General features: G+C 45.3%; 1 protein-coding gene across 3 annotated transcripts in view; it reads right to left on the bottom strand.

Annotated features, from left to right (window-relative positions):
* IFNAR2 (interferon alpha and beta receptor subunit 2) overlaps nt 1-15304 on the bottom strand; it is a 34434-nt gene extending 19130 nt beyond the window's left edge. The window contains exons 1-3 of one of the 3 annotated variants that reach the window (XM_065913450.1): nt 15026-15304; nt 4212-4303; nt 724-765 (exon numbers count right to left, since the gene is read on the bottom strand). In XM_065913450.1, the coding sequence (XP_065769522.1) occupies nt 724-765; nt 4212-4266 (97 nt within the window). In that variant the 5' untranslated portion in view covers nt 4267-4303; nt 15026-15304. Of the gene's footprint in view, nt 1-723; nt 766-4211; nt 4304-15025 lie in introns of those variants that run through there. The other 2 variants (XM_065913452.1, XM_065913451.1) reach the window with 2 other exon arrangements.
* Nucleotides 15305-17097: the final 1793 nt, after the last annotated feature.

Raw genomic sequence — 17097 nt, 5'->3', positions numbered from 1 at the left:
TCTTCATCCCCCAGTGCTCATCACAAGGCTGGATACATATGTAACCCACAGTGAAGTTTTGTGGGAAGATTTATGTGTAGACAAGAAATTTAGTTAAAAAAAATGTATTTTCTCTTATTTGGTACCAGGTACCAGATAACAGGTGGGAAAATGTAAATTAAAGAGAAATGATTTCTGGAAGATTTTTCTTGTTTGGCACAGTCTCCTCATTCTTCTATTAGTGAGAATATTAAGAGCTGGATTTTTTTTGAAGGGGCTTCCCTGGTGGCTCAATGAGAAAGAACCCACCTGCCAATGTAGGAGACCCTGGTTCAATCCCTGGGTTGGGAAGATCCCCTGGGGGAGGAAGTGGCAACCCACTCCAGTATTCTTGCCTGGAGAATCCCATAGACAGAGGAGTCTGGTGGGCTACAGTCCGTGGGTCACAAAAGAGTCGAACGGCTGAGTGACTAAACAATAACAACCACAACAACAATTCCTTTAAGGGGTTTAAAAATTAACTCTAGTGTTAATTTCCTGTAATAGTTTTATGAGACAAATGTGAAAATCAGAATTGGCTAAATTCTCCTTCTACAGAGAAAGTATTTGAGGAAAAAGGCTCAAACAAAATGGCAACAGATCTGGAGTCAGAAATCCAACTTCCCACATTTTTTGACTTCTAAATGGTTGCTCCCCCACTCTCAGCCTTACACAAAATTTTGTTAAGTCAAGAAAATCTCTTACCAGACACAACATACGAAATGCCAAACACGAGGCTGATGTGCACTGGGAAGAAGAAACACATGTTAGAAAAGCAAACAACACTTTCTCCAGGCTCAGTTTATGATCGCCACTCTGAGTCTGGCATTCTTCCACACATGTGTATTACTATTGGACTTAAGACTTTCTTGTGCTAAAGAAAAAGGATCAAGTAAATGGTTCTGGGCTTCCCGGTGGTAAAGAATCTGCCTGCCAATGCAAGAGGCATAGGAGACGTGGGTTTGATCGCTGAGTTGGGAAGACCCCCTGAAGTGGGTAATGGCACCCCACTCCAGTATTCTTGCCTACAAAATTCCATGGACAGAGGAGCCTGGAGGGTTACAGTCTGTGGGGGTCACAGAGTTGGATACGACTGAATGACTGAGCACGTAAAATGATCTTAAAGAGTTGATGGTATCAGCAGTGCATCTTCCGAGGATGTTTTGTCCTGAGTGAATCCAAAACAAGCTGTTTGGGAACTGATACTAGTAAAGAGGGTTGGCTGGCTGGTTGGGGAACCATTCTGAGAAGCAGTCATCCATCTGGAACAATTCTCAGAATGTGAATACGCATGTTGCTAATTTAAAACTTCCAAGGCAAAGATATTTACTGAGGTCGGTGGAGGGAGAAAGGTCTTGGTGATGGGAAGTGGGGATTCTCATTTGTTTTCTGAGTGTGAGGGCAGGGTTGGCATTTTTCAGTAGGTGAGGCCCTATTGTCCTCACATACTCCCCAATGCTTGACACTTCTTGGGGGATAAGTGTCCCAACCATGGATCCCTCACTGATAAACTATAGAACAGATGACACAGTGATACTGAAACAGAACCAAAAGAAAGGTAAAGAGAAGGCACAAATGAATAGGACAATGGAAAAAAATGATAAATGAAATGTGGAAACCAAAGTTTAGGGGTGACATTTTGGTTTTGTGATGAGGAGGGAGACAGGAGTTTTTTATTATTTAGTCATTAAGTCGTGTCTGACTTTTTGTGACCCCATTGACAGTAGCCTGCCAGGCTCCTCTGTCCATGGGATCTTCCAGGCAAGAATACTGGAGTGGGTTGCTATATTCTTCTCCAGGGGATCTATTCTAGGTGGAATTTTTTGGAGGGTTTGAGATATCTGAGGTTATTGATATTTCTTCCAGCAATCTTGATTCCAGCCTGTGCTTCCTCCAGCCCAGCATTTCTCATGATGTACTCTGCATATAAGTTAAATAAGCAGGGTGACAATATACAGCCTTGACGTACTCCTTTCCCAATTTGGAACCAGTCTGTTGTTCCATGTCCAGTTCTAACTGTTGCTTCCTGACCTGCATACAGGTTTCTCAAGAGGCAGGTCAGTGGTCTGGTGTTCCCATTTCTTTCAGAATTTTCCACAGTTTATTGTGACCCACCCAGTCAAAGGCTTTGGCATAGTCAATAAAGAAGAAATAGATGTTTTTCTGGAACTCTCTTGCTTTTTTGATGATCCAGTGGATGTTGGCAATTTGATCTCTGGTTCCTCTGCCTTTTCTAAAACCAGCTTGAACATCTGGAAGTTCACAGTTCATGTATTGCTGAAGCCTGGCTTGGAGAATTTTGAGCATTACTTTACTAGCGTGTGAGATGAGCGCAATTGTGCGGTAGTTTGAGCATTCTTTGGCATTGCCTTTCTTTGGGATTGGAATGAAAACTGACCTTTTCCAGTCCTGTGGCCACTGCTGACTTTTCCAAATTTGCTAGTATATTGAGTGCAGCACTTTCACGGCATCGTCTTTCAGGATTTGAAATAGCTCAACTGGAATTCCACCATCTCCACTAGCTTTGTTTGTAGTGATGCTTTCTAAGGCCCACTTGACTTCACATTCCAGGATGTCTGGCTCTAGGTGAGTGATCACACCATCGCGATTATCTGGTCGTGAAGATCTTTTTTGTACAGTTCTTCTGTGTATTCTTGCCACCTCTTCTTCATATCTTCTGCTTCTGTTAGGTCCATACCATTTCTGTCCTTTATTGTGCCCATCTTTGCATGAAATGTTCCCTTGGTATCTCTAATTTTCCTGAAGAGATCTCTAGTCTTTCCCATTCAGCACAGGCTGGAATCAAGATTGGCGGGAGAAATATCAATAACCTCAGATATGCAGATGACATACCCTTATGGCAGAAAGTGAAGAAGAACTAAAGAGCCTCTTGATGAAGGTGAAAGAGGTGAGTGAAAAAGTTGGCTTAAAACTCAACATTCAGAAAACTAAGATCATGGCATCCAGTCCCATCACTTCATGGCAAATAGTTGGGGAAACAGTGGAAACAGTGGCTGACTTTATTTTTCTGGGCTCTAAAATCACTGCAGATAGTGATTGCAGCCATGAAATTAAAAGACACTTACTCCTTGGAAGGAAAGTTATGACCAACCTAAACAGCATATTAAAAAGCAGAGACATTACTTTGTCAACAAAGGTCCGTCTAGCCAAGGTTATGGTTTTTCCAGTAGTCATGTATGGATGTGAGAGTTGGACTATAAAGAAAGCTGAGCGCCAAAGAATTGATGCTTTTGAAATATGGTGTTGGAGAAGACTCTTGAGAGTCCCTTGGACTGCAAGGGGATCCAACCAGTCCATCCTAAAGGAGATCAGTCCTGGGTGTTCATTGGAAGGACTGATGTTGAAGCTGAAACTGCAATACTTTGGCCACCTGATGCGAAGAGCTGACTCATTGGAAAAGACCCTGATGCTGGGAAAGATTGAAGGCAGGAGGAGAAGGGGATGACAGGGGATGAGATGGTTGGATGGCATCACTGACTCAATGGAAATGAGTTTGAGTAAACTCCATGAGCTGGTGATGGACAGGGAGGCCTGGTGTGCTGCGGTTCATGGGGTCACAAAGAGTCGGATACAAATGAGTGACTGAACTGACTGAACTGAAATATATTCTCCTGATCTGTTATCTCATTATTACCCTTTGTTGAATAGAAAAACATTTAATTTTCATAGAAGGCTTTTTTTGGTTTTGATGTGTGCTTTGTAAGCTTTAAGAAATCTTTCTTTACACTTAGGATACATAGATACTCTCCTACAGTTTGCCCGACCCAGGGATCGGACCAGCTCTCCTGCATTTGCAGGCAGATTCTTAACCACTGAGCTACCAGGGAAGTCCTAGGGGTCTGGCCTCTTTCCAAAGGTAGGAATGGAGTGATAAACTCCACCCTGGATTAGAATGAAAAAGAAAGTATTAAGGGAAATTCCTCTTCATATCACAATGAAGCTAGCTCCTTCATTATTGAGCCTCACGTCTGTGATTGTTCGGTTGTTTTCCTAAAATACCAGCAGAACAGAAACCCATTGTAAATCAAACCATCAACACAGAATTCCTAGCTACGTTCCACTCGGCTCTCGACATTGGGCAGCTCATACTGTGTCCTCAGGACTGGGAAATCAATTGGCTACTTCCTAACAGGGTCCCTGTACATGGAGCTGTGAGAAAAAGTAACACTCACCCACGGGATACAAATTCAGTGGTCCAGTCACCGACACATTCTGGCTCAAGAGCATTTTTATTATTTTATGCGTCTTTTCGTTACTTTCACATCTGAAAAGAAATCAACATTAGGGATCAGAATTGTGAAATATCTAATTAAACTGCAAAGACAACAGACAAAGACAATCTGTATGCAGGTCAGGAAGCAAGAGTCAGAACTGGACATGGAACAACACACTGGTTCCAAATTGGGAAAGGAGTACGTCAAGGCTGTATATTGTCACCCTGCTTATTTCACTTATATGCAGAGTACATCATGAGAAGCGCTGGGCTGGAATGAAGATTGCCGGGAGAAATATCAATAGCCTCAGATATGCAGATGACACCACCTTTATGGCAGAAAGTGAAGAACTAAAGAGGAGAGGGGAAAAGTTGGCTTAAAACTCAACATTCAGAAAACTAAGATCATGGCATCTGGTCCCATCACTCCATGGCAAATAGATGGAGGAAACAATGGAAACAGTGACAGACTTTATTTTTTTTTGGCTCCAAAATCACTGCATTGGTGACTGCAGCCATGAAATTAAAAGACACTTGCTTCTTGGAAGAAAAGCTACAACCAACCTAGACAGCATATTAAAAAGCAGAGATACTACTTTGCTAACAAAGTTCTGTCTGGTCAAAGCTTTGGTTTTCCCATTAGTTGTGTATGGATATAAGAGCTGGACCATGAAGAAAGCTGAGCACCAAAGAACTGATGCTTTTGGACTGTCGTGTTGGAGAAGACTCTTGCGAGTCCCTTGGACTGCAAGGAGATCCAATCAGTCCATCCTAAAGGAAACCGGTCCTGAATATTCATTGGAAGGACCGATGCTGAAGCTGAAACTCCAATACTTTGGCCACCTCATGCAAAGAACACATATGAGCGACTGAACTGAACGGGGTCTTAGCTGTGGCGCGTGGCATCTACTTTGTTGCAGCACAGACCCTCTCGTTGTGTCCGCTGGCTTCAGTAATTGAGGTGTGTGGCTTAGCTGTCCTGTGCCATGTGGGATCTTAATCCCTGACCAGGGATTGAAACTGCGTCCCCTGAATTGCAAGGAGGATTCTTAACCACTGAGCCACCAGGGAAGTCCCCAGCAGGAAATTCCTGATTCCAGGTTTCCTCTCTGCCCTTCTGGGAGCTGGATCATTCACCCCATTTACACAAGGAGCTTTATCTCAGCTTGTGGGACCCATAGTCATTTGGTTCCAAAAATTTAAATATACGAAAAATCAAATTGTGAAGTGTCTTGCTCCCTTTGGAAAACTATTTTAATTTTTTTGGGTTAGTCCTTCAGAATATCTTCATACATGTTGTTGTTCAGTCGCCTGGTCATGTCCAACTCTTTGAGACCCTGTGGATGGCAGCACATCAGGCCTCCCTGCCCCTTGCTGTCTCCCGGAGTTTGCCCAAATTCATGTTTACCTTCATGCATAAGCAAATACAAAAATGTATTCTTATTCTCCCCACCCCTATTTTTCCAAACACAGAGATAGCAGGTGATGCTAGTGGTAGAGAACCTGCTTGCCAATGTAGGAGACACAAGAGAGATCTTCTCGACCCAAGGGTCGAGGAGGACATGGAAACCCACTCCAGTATTCTTGCCTGGAAAACCCCATGGATAGAGGAGCCTCGTGGGCTACTGTCCATGGGGTCAGAGTTAGACACAACTGAAGCAACTTAGTACACACATAGCATATACATTCCCTGTTTAACTCCTGCTTTTTTCCACTTAAAAATAAATTTGGGAGCTCTTTCTATATCAACACCAAAGAGAATTTCTTTTTTTTTTTTTTTAAATAGTTACATATAGTCTACTCTGTGGACATACCATGATTTATATGTCCAGTCACCACAAAGAACATTTGAGTGACTTCCAACTGTTTCTGCAATGGATTTTCTTGAAATGCCTCATTCTGAGCATGTCAAGTCTAAGTGTGAGAAAGTTTCCCAGAAATAGGACTGCTAGGCCAAAGTGGGGTTCAGTCAGGGTCCCAGCAGGTAAGAGCACATTCAACTCTGGCTAACTTGAAGAAGATTTTCATCAAGGGACTACTTAATACAAATGTGTGAGCTGGCTCCAGGCCAACCATAAGGACGAGCGTAGGATCTCAAAATAACAGCAGCGAGGACTGTTCTCATTGTGGGCTTGAGGTACAGAGGGAACGTCCCAAGACTGGAATTAGAAAGGAGAGAGGAGCACAGATATTCCTCACTGTCTTCCTTCTCCTCTCCTGGGGCTCCCCATTGGCTGATTCCAATCAAAGCCACAGGACAAGGCAGCTGATGGCCATACCCATGCAAGACAGGACCCCAGGGTACAGTAAAAGATGGGGAAGGTGGAGGCTTGTTTGCAGGGGCAGACAGAAGAGACCAGGCCCAAAGTGACCATGCATATGTTTTTTGTTTTTGTTTTTTTTTTTTTGGCTTCACTAAATGTGAGGCTTGTGAGACCTTAGTTCCCCGACCAGGGATAGAGCCCTGGCCCTCTGCAATTAAAGCCTCTCTGCAATGAAATCACGGAGTCTTAACCACTGGACCACCAGGGACATCCTTGCATTTGCAATTTTGATAGAGACAGCCACACTCTCGCCCTTGTGGCTGTAGTGGTTTACACAACCCATTGCAGTGTGTGAGAATTTCTGCTTCCCCACAAAGGAAGAGCTTGTAGGGAATGACAATGATAACTAATGATTATGATAATGATAACCATCAAGCTCTTGGATTTCTGAAAATCAAATTCATAAATGCAAAGTTGTCTTCAGATTTATAGTAATTCTGTACTTCTCTTATTCTAAGTAAGACCAAGCATATATGGCAGAGGTGTTTCCTTTCTAATTAATTGTCTATCTTTGAATCATTGCTTTTTTTTTTAACATTGGTTCTTAAAATTTTTTTTTTTTAATATAGTTGCTTTACAATGCTGGGTTAGTTTCTGCTGTACAGTAAAGTGAGTCAGTTATATGTATATATTCCCTCTTTTTAAGATTTCACTCTTCACATCGATTAGAAGGAGCTTTTTAAGTGTGACGCAAACTGGCCCTTTGTGATATGAGTCACATCTTTTTTATTTTCCTCTGCCGTTGTCATTTGTCCTTTGATTTGCCTGTGCGGCTTTTCTTCTTTTTTAAGGGAAACGTCTGAGGTTTTAGACTTAAAGGTATTTTCTTTCTTAGCATCTGCATTTTGAGTTAGTTAGAAAGTCTTCTTCATTCCAAGGTGAGAAAGGAAGTCTTGAAACATTTTATGGAGACCCCAGTCGGTCTCATTCTTTCACTCCCCTGGATCTCTGTCTCCATCCAAACTACTGGGTGTTCTCCTGTCCCCGCAAACACTGGGGTAGCCCCAAGCCCCAAGTCAAAGTGAAAAATGACCACCACGTGGCAGACATGAATTCAAGCTAAGAACACATTAAAAAGTCCCCTCGACTATCATGCTATCAAGCCAAAAGATTCCAAGTCAAAATTGCCGCCTACCACCCATGAGCTATCTGGGCACCTCAACTTTTCCCGTAACAAGTGCATGCTCAGTCGTGTCTGACTCTTCACGACCTCCTGGACTGTAGCCCACCAGGCTCCTGGGTCCATGGGATTTTCCAGGCAAGACACTGGGGTGGGTTGCCATTTCCTCCTCTGGGGAATCATCCGCACCCAGGGTTGGAACCCATGACCCCTGCATCTCCTGCATTGGTGGGCAGATTCTTTACCACTGGGCCACCCGGGAAGTGTACCATCATTAGCACATCCACAGAGGTGTCTTTAAGACATGCGATGTTATCTGCCATCATCACTGCTCAGCAGAGGGCTTGCCTGGTCATGGACGTTCTCTAGATGCTGGGAGCACCAAGACTGTGGAATGCCACCTTGGGGGTGACTCCCTCCTACCTGACCACTTGTCCTGTGGCCTCTGGTCTCTCTGTTGTGCTCTGATGACGGCCTGCGCAGAACCTTCCCTCTCCTCCGGGGCTGAAAGTACACACACCCAGCTACACAACTAGAGCCCCCCTCTCCTGCTCCGAGCCACAGGATGTGGCCTCCCTTTCTTTGTTCCTGGTGAGTCATACTCCGCTTCCAATTAGATTTCTGATAGCAGATTCTTGCTTGCTTGGAAAATCTAATTTACCATCTTGGCATCCCGCCTGGAACTGTTCATGAAGCTCTTTAAAACTCCCCCTGACTCCAAGCAGCTCAGCCTCCCTAAAGGTTACTCTTCTGGTAACCTCCCTCTGGTCACTCTTTTCTCTGCAGCCGGGGCCGGCTTCGGTCACCCCAGGGGCCCTGCACACCAGAAGGGGCCCACTCTTGGTTTATTGCTCTCCTGTGGCCATCTTGAAATTCTTAATCGTTTTATCTTTGAACTTGTGTTTTGTTAGTGAAGTCTGATGGGACAAAATAGGAGATCGATTCGCACTTGGGTCTTGCTCCTCCAACCCCTGCAGGATGGGGGCCTGACCTGGCCCCTCTCTCTATGCCCCATGACTGCTTGATGTTCTTTTCGTGGGGGCAACAGCTGGGTCACAGGGTGGGAGAGCGATCATGCTGCATTGATGCCCTCCTGGCGTGTGTGCAGGGAGGCTGGAAGCTATCCCTGGCCCACTTTGCCACCCACTGGTGGCTACCTGGTCTGGCGGGAGTTAAATGTCAAGGTCAGTCTAGATCGGGGTATGGAGCAGGGCCAGGAGCAGAGGTTTAAGGACTCTTCACTGTCTGCCAGCATGCTATGGGTTGGGGTGGCAGATCCTTGGAAAAGGGAGACTCAGGGTTTGCCTTTTCCAGAGTCCATCTCAGGCTGGTGGCTAGCAGTTGAGGGTTCAAGTGCATGTATACCCAGGGTTGCCAGGGCAGAAGAGCCCCCGGCGCCTGTGGGCAGTGGCACTGACCCTGGCTGTGGGCCCATGGGAATCCTCTCTTCCTCTTTGCTCCCCTCCTGAGTCTGGGCTTGAGTTTACTGCTTCTACCTACTTCCAGGAATTCTCCCAAGATGTGCTGCTGCAGCTGCTAAGTCACGTCAGTCATGTCCAACTCTGCGTGACCCCATAGACGGCAGCCCACCGGGCTCCCGTCCCTGGAATTCTCCAGGCAAGAATACTGGAGTGGGCTGCCATTTCCTTCTCCAGTGCATGAAAGTGAAAAGTGAAAGTGGAGTTGCTCAGTCGTGTCCGACTCTTCGCGACCCCATGGACTGTAGCCTACCAGGCTCCTCCGTCCATGGGATTTTCCAGGCAAGAGTACTGGAGTGGAGTGCTAGGAAATGCCAACTCTGTATTATAATTTGGTGATTCACCATCGGGCTTAAATGCTCTTATATTTGCATTTAGATCTGGTTTCAGTTCAGTCACTCAGTCGTGTCTGACTCTTTGCGACCCCATGGACTGCAGCAAGCCAGGCCTCCCTGTCCATCACCAACTCCAGGAATTTACTCAAACTCATGTCCATCGAGTCAGTGATGCCATTCAACCATCTCATCCTCTGTTGTCCCCTTCTCCTCCCGCCTTCAATCTTTCCCAGCATCAGGGTCTTTTCCAATGAGTCAGCTCTTCGCATCAGGTGGTCAAAGTATTGGAGTTTCAGCTTCAACATCAAGTCCTTCCAATGAATACCCAGGACTGATCTCCTTTAGGATGGACTGGTTGGATCTCCTTGCAGTTCAAGGGACTCTCAAGAGTCTTCTCCAACACCACAGTTCAAGTGGCCCACACAAGTGTCTCGCTCTGAACTCTGAGCCACAAATCACACCTGCTCTGAATCTCCTATCACCACCATCCTCTCTCCCTTCCTCCCTCCCCCAACAATCCTTGTCACTGATACCCAGACAAACACTACACATTTTCAAGGCCCAGCTCAAACGGATGCTACTGTGGCAAAGTGACTCTTCTCTGAGTTTCAACTCCTCCTAACAAAGACAGACAGACAACCCTCACAGAACTCGCTGCCCCCTGTTCTCCTGGGAGAGAGAAGAACTGTGTCGTTTCTTCTATCTGGTACAGCCTGACACCTGGCACATCTTTGCTCATCAGTGAATGAATGGATTCAGAAAAACTCTACAAATAAAATGACATATATTTCCCCCCACCCTGGAAATTTTAAAAAATACAGAAAAGCACAAAGAAGAAAGTAACAAGTATCTTTATTTTTACTACCAGGCATCAAGCATTGTTAATGTCTTGGCATATTTGTTTCTGGTTTATTTCTTGCTTTGGTAAGAATAGTTCAACTCATTCATTAAAAAAAAATTAAAAATAAGGCATAAAAGTAAAATCTCAGCATCCAGATAGTTCCATCATTAACATTAATGAATAACATAATCCCAGAGATCTTTCTATGCACACATGCAGCACACACACACACACACACACACACACACACACACACAGGGTATTTTTGTCTAAATTTAATTTTACTTGGAAAAAAACTGAAGCAAAGGCAGAAAAATTGTTGACATTTCAATTATTTCCATAAGAAAGAATAACTCCCTAAAATATCCCTCCAAAGTTAAAAAAATTACAAAGACATTGGAAGTTGGAATACGATTTCACAGCGCTAACTGTTCATCTCTGTTTACTGATCCGCGCCTTCAAAGGTGAGAACTACAGGGCCTAGCTCTCATATTTCCATCCATCTTCCTCTTCCGCCCCTACCTGATTACTTTTTCTCTTTGTGTGTGTGCCCAGTTATATAATAATCGCATTTTATTGCATAATTTCCAAAGATGTTTTATATTAATTCCACATTTAAATAAATAGTCACCAACAGTCCTTTCCTTTTCTTTTTCTTTTTTTTTGGCTATGCTGGGTCTTAATTATGGCACTTGGACTCTCTTTTGTGACCAACAGTCCTTTATATCATGAGTTCTTGATGCTTGAGTTCTTTACTTTGACTTCTCTCTTTATTTACTATGCGCTGAATTTTATTCTCCAGCAGTTTTTTTTTTTTTTTTCCATAAGGGCTCATGGGTGCTGCATTTCCTTTGTTCTTTCATATTTGAAGAAGCCCCTTTCTGTTGACTTTCAACCTGAATGACATCTTCTAGCTGGATGACAAATCCTCTTGGGAAAAAGTTTCTTTCCCTAAAACTTTTCCCTTGGAACCATTGTCCTCTGGCATCTAGCACAGCCCTGGAGACTGAGAGCAACTTGATGTGATTTTCCTCTCCTTTATTTACTCTTTTTTCAATTCCTAAATAATGATAATTCTTTTCCTTTGAATGTAAACTACTGAAGATATCGTGGTACTAAGCATTCCTATATGAAAATTTCCTGGAAAATATCAAGCTCTTTTGGCCTACAGACCATTTTTCTTCATTTCAATAAAATTTATCTTATTTTTGTTTGCATTTTTTGTCCCATTTGTTGGCTTCACTTAAGGAAATTCAAGTATCCTAATGCCTGACTGTGCTTTATCTGTCTCCCACATCTAATTCTTAATAAATGACTTCATCTTTGTCTCTGAATTTTGGGGGCTTAAGAGTCTTTCCTCTGTTAAAATATTTTTACTTTCAGCAGGATCAGTTCTATTCTTTCCTCTTGTTTCTTCTGTAATTATATTTCAATGATCTTCAGTGTATTCCTGTAAGTCTGCAATCTTCCTTTTCATCCCAATTAAATTTTTTTCTTACCTTTGAGTTTGTTTTATTGATAATAAACAGTTATTGATAATAAAAATTTGTTAATTCATATTTTTAAATCAATTTTTGAAGGATCTAAAGCTATTATGGTCGTTCAGATGGTAAAGAATTTGTCTGCAAAGCAGGAGACCTGAGTTTGATCCCTGTGTTGGGAAGATTCCCCTGGAGGAGGACATGGCAACCCACTCCAGTATTCTTTCCTGGAGAATCCCATGGACAGAGGAGCCTGGCGGGCTTTAGTCCGTGGGGTCGCAGAAGAGTCAGACACAACTAAGCAACTAAACAACAACAATAACAAAAATCATGGCTTGTTGCTGTTGTTGTTCGTAAAGAATGGCCTTCTGTCCCAAGAGTAATATTTTCTTTTTAGTAAGATTCCTGCAAGCTATCACTGGTGGCTCAGGTGGTAAAGAAACTGCCTGCAGTGCATGAGACCAGGGTTCGATCCCTGGGCCAGGAAGATCGCCTGGAGAAGGGAATGGCTACCCACTTCAGTATTCTTGCCTGGAAAATTCCATGGACAGAGGAGCCTAGTGGGCTAGAGTTGCATGGGGTCACAAAGAGTCGGGCACGACTGAGTGACTAATCCTGCAAGCTATCATGTTCTTTCCTTTCTTTTTTTCAGCACCATTTCTGCTTACCTCGTTCATACTTCGATTCCTTTGTCTCCTGCAATTGTGATAAAGTGAAGTGAAACACTGACCTCCTTTTAAAAACTGTGCCTGATTCCAGTTTGTTCTGTGAAGACTGGGCAGTTTCTCTAGCCCAAAGCATTGGTGCTGGGATGTGGGCGCGCCTATCAGGGAAGTGTAGTCTGGGCTCTGCTTCTTCCTGGAACACCCGGTAAGTGTCCTGCAGGCAGGGTCAAGGAGGGGTGGGTCAACCGTGGGGCCTTGGTGGGGTCCCCTGACTCTGGTGCCAGCTTCTCCGGTTCTGCACCCTCCTCCCCCGCCCAGTATATTTCCCTCGCACCCCAGCAGAAAGCGCCAGCTGCTCCTTTGTCTGAAAATGAAACAGCTAAGTCATGCTAAAACTCATGGTTTCATTCTTTCTTATTTATTAGGAAGCACTTTTAGGATTTTTGTGGATTCCATACATTTTTTTCTGGTGGTCGGATACACTCAAATTTTAAATATATTTTTTAAGAAACCTCAGAATTAAAACAACAGTGTTTCAGAAAAACAGGGTTTAAGAATAACTCTCCCATGTACCAGTTTGTTAAACCCTGGCTCGTGGGGATACCGAATGAATTCATTTTCTTGCTGGTTCTTGAAGATTCTCAGTGGTTCTGAACTACTCCCTACCCAACATCCATCCATGTTTCTCTCTCCCTCTCTCTTTCCCTTTTTCGTATTCTCCTTACTCCACCACCCTTACGTCGGCCAACTGCTCTCCCAGCAAGCTGTTCTTATTTCTTCTTCCTGCACACCACCAGTTTCATTCTTTGAAGCAATGAAAAGTCCTCAGGGAAAAGTATCACCAAGCTCTGCCAAGAGATTCTACCTCACAAATTATAAAATGTACACTTCCTTCTGACATCTGAACGTCTGTGCAATCAGGGTGCTCTGTATGGTGGCATGACATACCATAATTGACAGTGGTTTTTCCTACCCAGTGACATAAAAGTTTTTAAAGTACACCTTATATCCATCATTGTGTCTTACTTTTGGTAAAATATGATTGACCATCAAAGAATACATATGCTTCAGACTACAATAATTTGAAGATTTGTAAATGTCACAGGAAGTCCAACTTGCTCTGTGTATGCAAGTGGAGGAGGATGGAAAATACATTTTAATAAAAGTTTCACTTTCAAGACAGTACCTCCAGGCAATGATTCTTCATCTATTTTTTTTTTAAGATAAATTACTGGTGTCAAATTTCAGAAGCCAAATCTCAGGCAGATTGTCTTTAAGTTTGAAATAAATACATGAGAAACATTAGAAGAAACCCAGGTAAGGATAAAAGAGTCACACAGATTTTTGATGATCCAACATTGAAAAGCAACTCATGAACTAGAGAACTCAGAAGTTCACTTTCTGCCACAAAGTGGTCACATCTTATCAACTAAGGGCACACTGATAGATGTTTTCTTTAGAGCAAATTTTACTACAGTCTTGCTTTCACCTCTGTCCTCTCCAAGTCAGGACAGCAGGAGGCGGGTACTTTGAAACCTGGCCAAGATGCCGGGCAGGTGGCAGCCCAGTTGGCCTCAGGGTCAGATTGCTGGAGGCCAGGAGCTGGTGGTGGGACTGGGACGCCGGGACTCTTGCAGCACCTGCCTCCCCAACTCCTGCCTCCTTCCACTCAGTTTCTAAGACTTTTTGCCAAACAAAAGCAAGGAGATCAAACAAATATTAAAAGAGAAAGACACAAAGAGAGACGGGATAGCTAGAGTTCCTCAAAGCTACCCTTCGCTAGGTTAAGTGGGTTGATGGATCCAACTCGTAACTGGGTTTAACTGGCTCCATCGGTCAGAGTCAAATGTGCAGCGTCGACGGGCACCCGGTTCCTCGCTCCCTCCCGACCCCAGACGCGGGTCCACTCCTGTCTCCGCCACCGTGTCCCATCGCCCTGTCCCCACTCCAGCTCCCAAGCGATGGGTCTGTAAGGACGTAGGACCATCCAGCTCCGATGGCCCCTCCGCACCCCTCTCCGGCACGGGGACAAACTATGCCTAACCTCAGACTGGAGGGCTGACGGAAGACCGCGAACCGGAGACCCGAGCCGGTAACCCAGTTTTGCAGGGCGCTGTGGACCCTAAGGAATTTGACTCTCACCTCGAAGCGGCCAGGGCCCTTGGGGGTCAGCTGCAGGGCTGAATGTACAAACAAGTGGTCCCCGGGGGTGTGCGTGGGGGACGATGAACGGAGGACGCCTGGACAGGGCCGAGGGCAGCGCGGCCGCAGGGGACAGTCAGTGGATGCCCCCCAGGGACCCTCCAGGGCCGCGGGGAGCTTGGAGAGGGGGTGCCCCCGGGCAGGGGTGCGGCGGCGCGCGCGGCAAAACCCTGCGATCCCGGGCACAGGCGGGAGGAGGAGTTCCAGGCAGAGACAGGCTCCTGGAGAGGGATTCCGGGAAACGGCGGCGCAGAGGCGGCGTCGCCCGGTGCCCTCCCCACTCTCCCTCGCCCCGCGATTCCCGTCGCCCCCGCCGGCCCGCGTTACCTTGGCAGTGTGGCCTCGCCGCTGCCCTCGGGGTGCCAGCCTCGGGCCCACCCGCTCTAGCCGGACTCCGCCGCCGCCCCTCCGCACCCCAGCTCGGCGCTCGCGACCCGGATGCCGGCTGCAGTTGGTCCCTTGGGCAGGGACCGCCGGCGCCGGGCAAAGGCGAGCAGAGGGGGAGTGGTGGTGGCCCGCAGCCTTCGCTCCCGGGGCGCCCCGGATGAATCTCGGGGTCTCCGCCCAGAGAGGTGGAGCAAGTCTCCTCCGCTGGTGCGCGCGCCCGGCTGCTTTCGGATAGCGCGCGGGCGGGGTCACCAATTTACCCACGTGTACACCCTGGGGACAGAATGATCTCAGTTCCTTTCCAAGGAAAACCGTTCAACATCACAGTAACCCAAGTCTATGCCCCGACCAGTAATGCTAAAGAAGCTGAAGTTGAACGGTCCTTTGAAGACCTACTAGACCTTCTAGAACTAACACCCCAAAAAGATGTCATTTTCATCATAGGGGACTAGAATGCAAAGTAGGAAGTCAAGAGATACCTGGAGTGACAGGCATTTTTGGCCTTGCAGTACAAAACGAAGCAGGGCAAAGGCTAACAGTTTTCCCAAGAGAATGCACTGGTCATAGCAAACACCCTCTTCCAACAACACAAGAGAAGACTCTACACATGGACATCACCTATGGTTAATACCAAAATCAGATTGATTAGATTCTTTGTAACCAAAGATGGAGAAGCTCTATACAGTCAGCAAAAACAAGACCAGGAGCTGAGGTTGGCTCAGATCATGAACTCTTTATTGCCAAATTCAGGCTTACATTGAAGAAAGTAGGGAAAACCACTGGACCATTCAGGTATGACCTAAATCAAATCCCTTACGATTATACAGTGGAAGTGACAAATAGATTCAAGGGATTAGATCTGATAGTCAGAGTGCCTGAAGAACTATGGATGGAGGTTCATGACATTGTACAGGAGGCAGGGACCAAGACCATCCCCAAGAAAAAGATATGTAAAAATGCAAAATGACTGTCTGACGAGGCCTTACAAATAGCTGAGAAAAGAAGAGTAACTAAAGGCAAAGGAGAAATTTGAATGCGGAGTTCCAAAGGAGAGAGAAGAAAGCCTTCCTCAGTGATCAATGCAAAGAAATAGAGGAAAACAATAGAATGGGAAAGACTAGTGATCTCTTCAAGAAAATTAGAGATACCAAGGGAACATTTCATGCAAAGATGGGCACAATAAAGGACAGAAATGGTATGGACCTAACAGAAGCAGAAGATATTAAGAAGAGGTGGCAAAAATACATAGAAGAACTCTACAAAAAATATCTTTATGACCCAGATAACCACAATGGTGTGATCACTCACCTAGAGCCAGACATCCTGGAATGTGAAGTCAAGTGGGCCTTAGGAAGCATCACTCCGAACAAAGCTAGTGGAGGTGATGGGATTCCAGTTGAGCTATTTCAAATCCTGAAAGATGATGCTGTGAAAGTGCCGCACTCAATATGCCAGCAAATTTGGAAAAGTCAGCAGTGGCCACGGGACTGGAAAAGGTCAGTTTTCACTCTAATCCCAAAGAAAGGTAATGCCAAAGAATACTCAAACTACTGCACAATTGCACTCATCTCACATGCTAGCAAAGTAATGCTAAAATTCTCCAAGCCAGGCTTCAACAGTACGTGAGCTTCCTGAACTGAACTGAACACTCTGGGATGGCTTAGCCATAAAGAATCTGCCTGAAATGCAGGAGCCACAGGAGACTTTCAATCCCTTCATCTGAAAGATCCCCTGGAGGAGGAAATGGCAACTCACTCCAGTATTCTCACCTGGAGAATCCAATGGACAGAAGAGCCTGTCAGGCTATCGTCCAGAAGGTCGCAAAGTGTCCGACATGACTGAGGCAACTTAGCATTCAGGCACACTTTACTAAGACCACACCTTCCGCCACCCTCCCCCATCATGGACCACACTGGTGCAGGACGTTAAAGATGGGGAAACTGTGTGGTGGGGAAGGGGACTGTGGGACATCTCTGTCCTATATGATCTGTGGACCAACGTTTTCCCCCATT

This window comes from Muntiacus reevesi, chromosome 21 (genome assembly GCF_963930625.1).
Source record: "Muntiacus reevesi chromosome 21, mMunRee1.1, whole genome shotgun sequence".
In the NCBI taxonomy this organism is placed as follows: Eukaryota; Metazoa; Chordata; class Mammalia; order Artiodactyla; family Cervidae; genus Muntiacus; species Muntiacus reevesi.
This window is presented reverse-complemented; position numbering and strand designations above follow the sequence as displayed.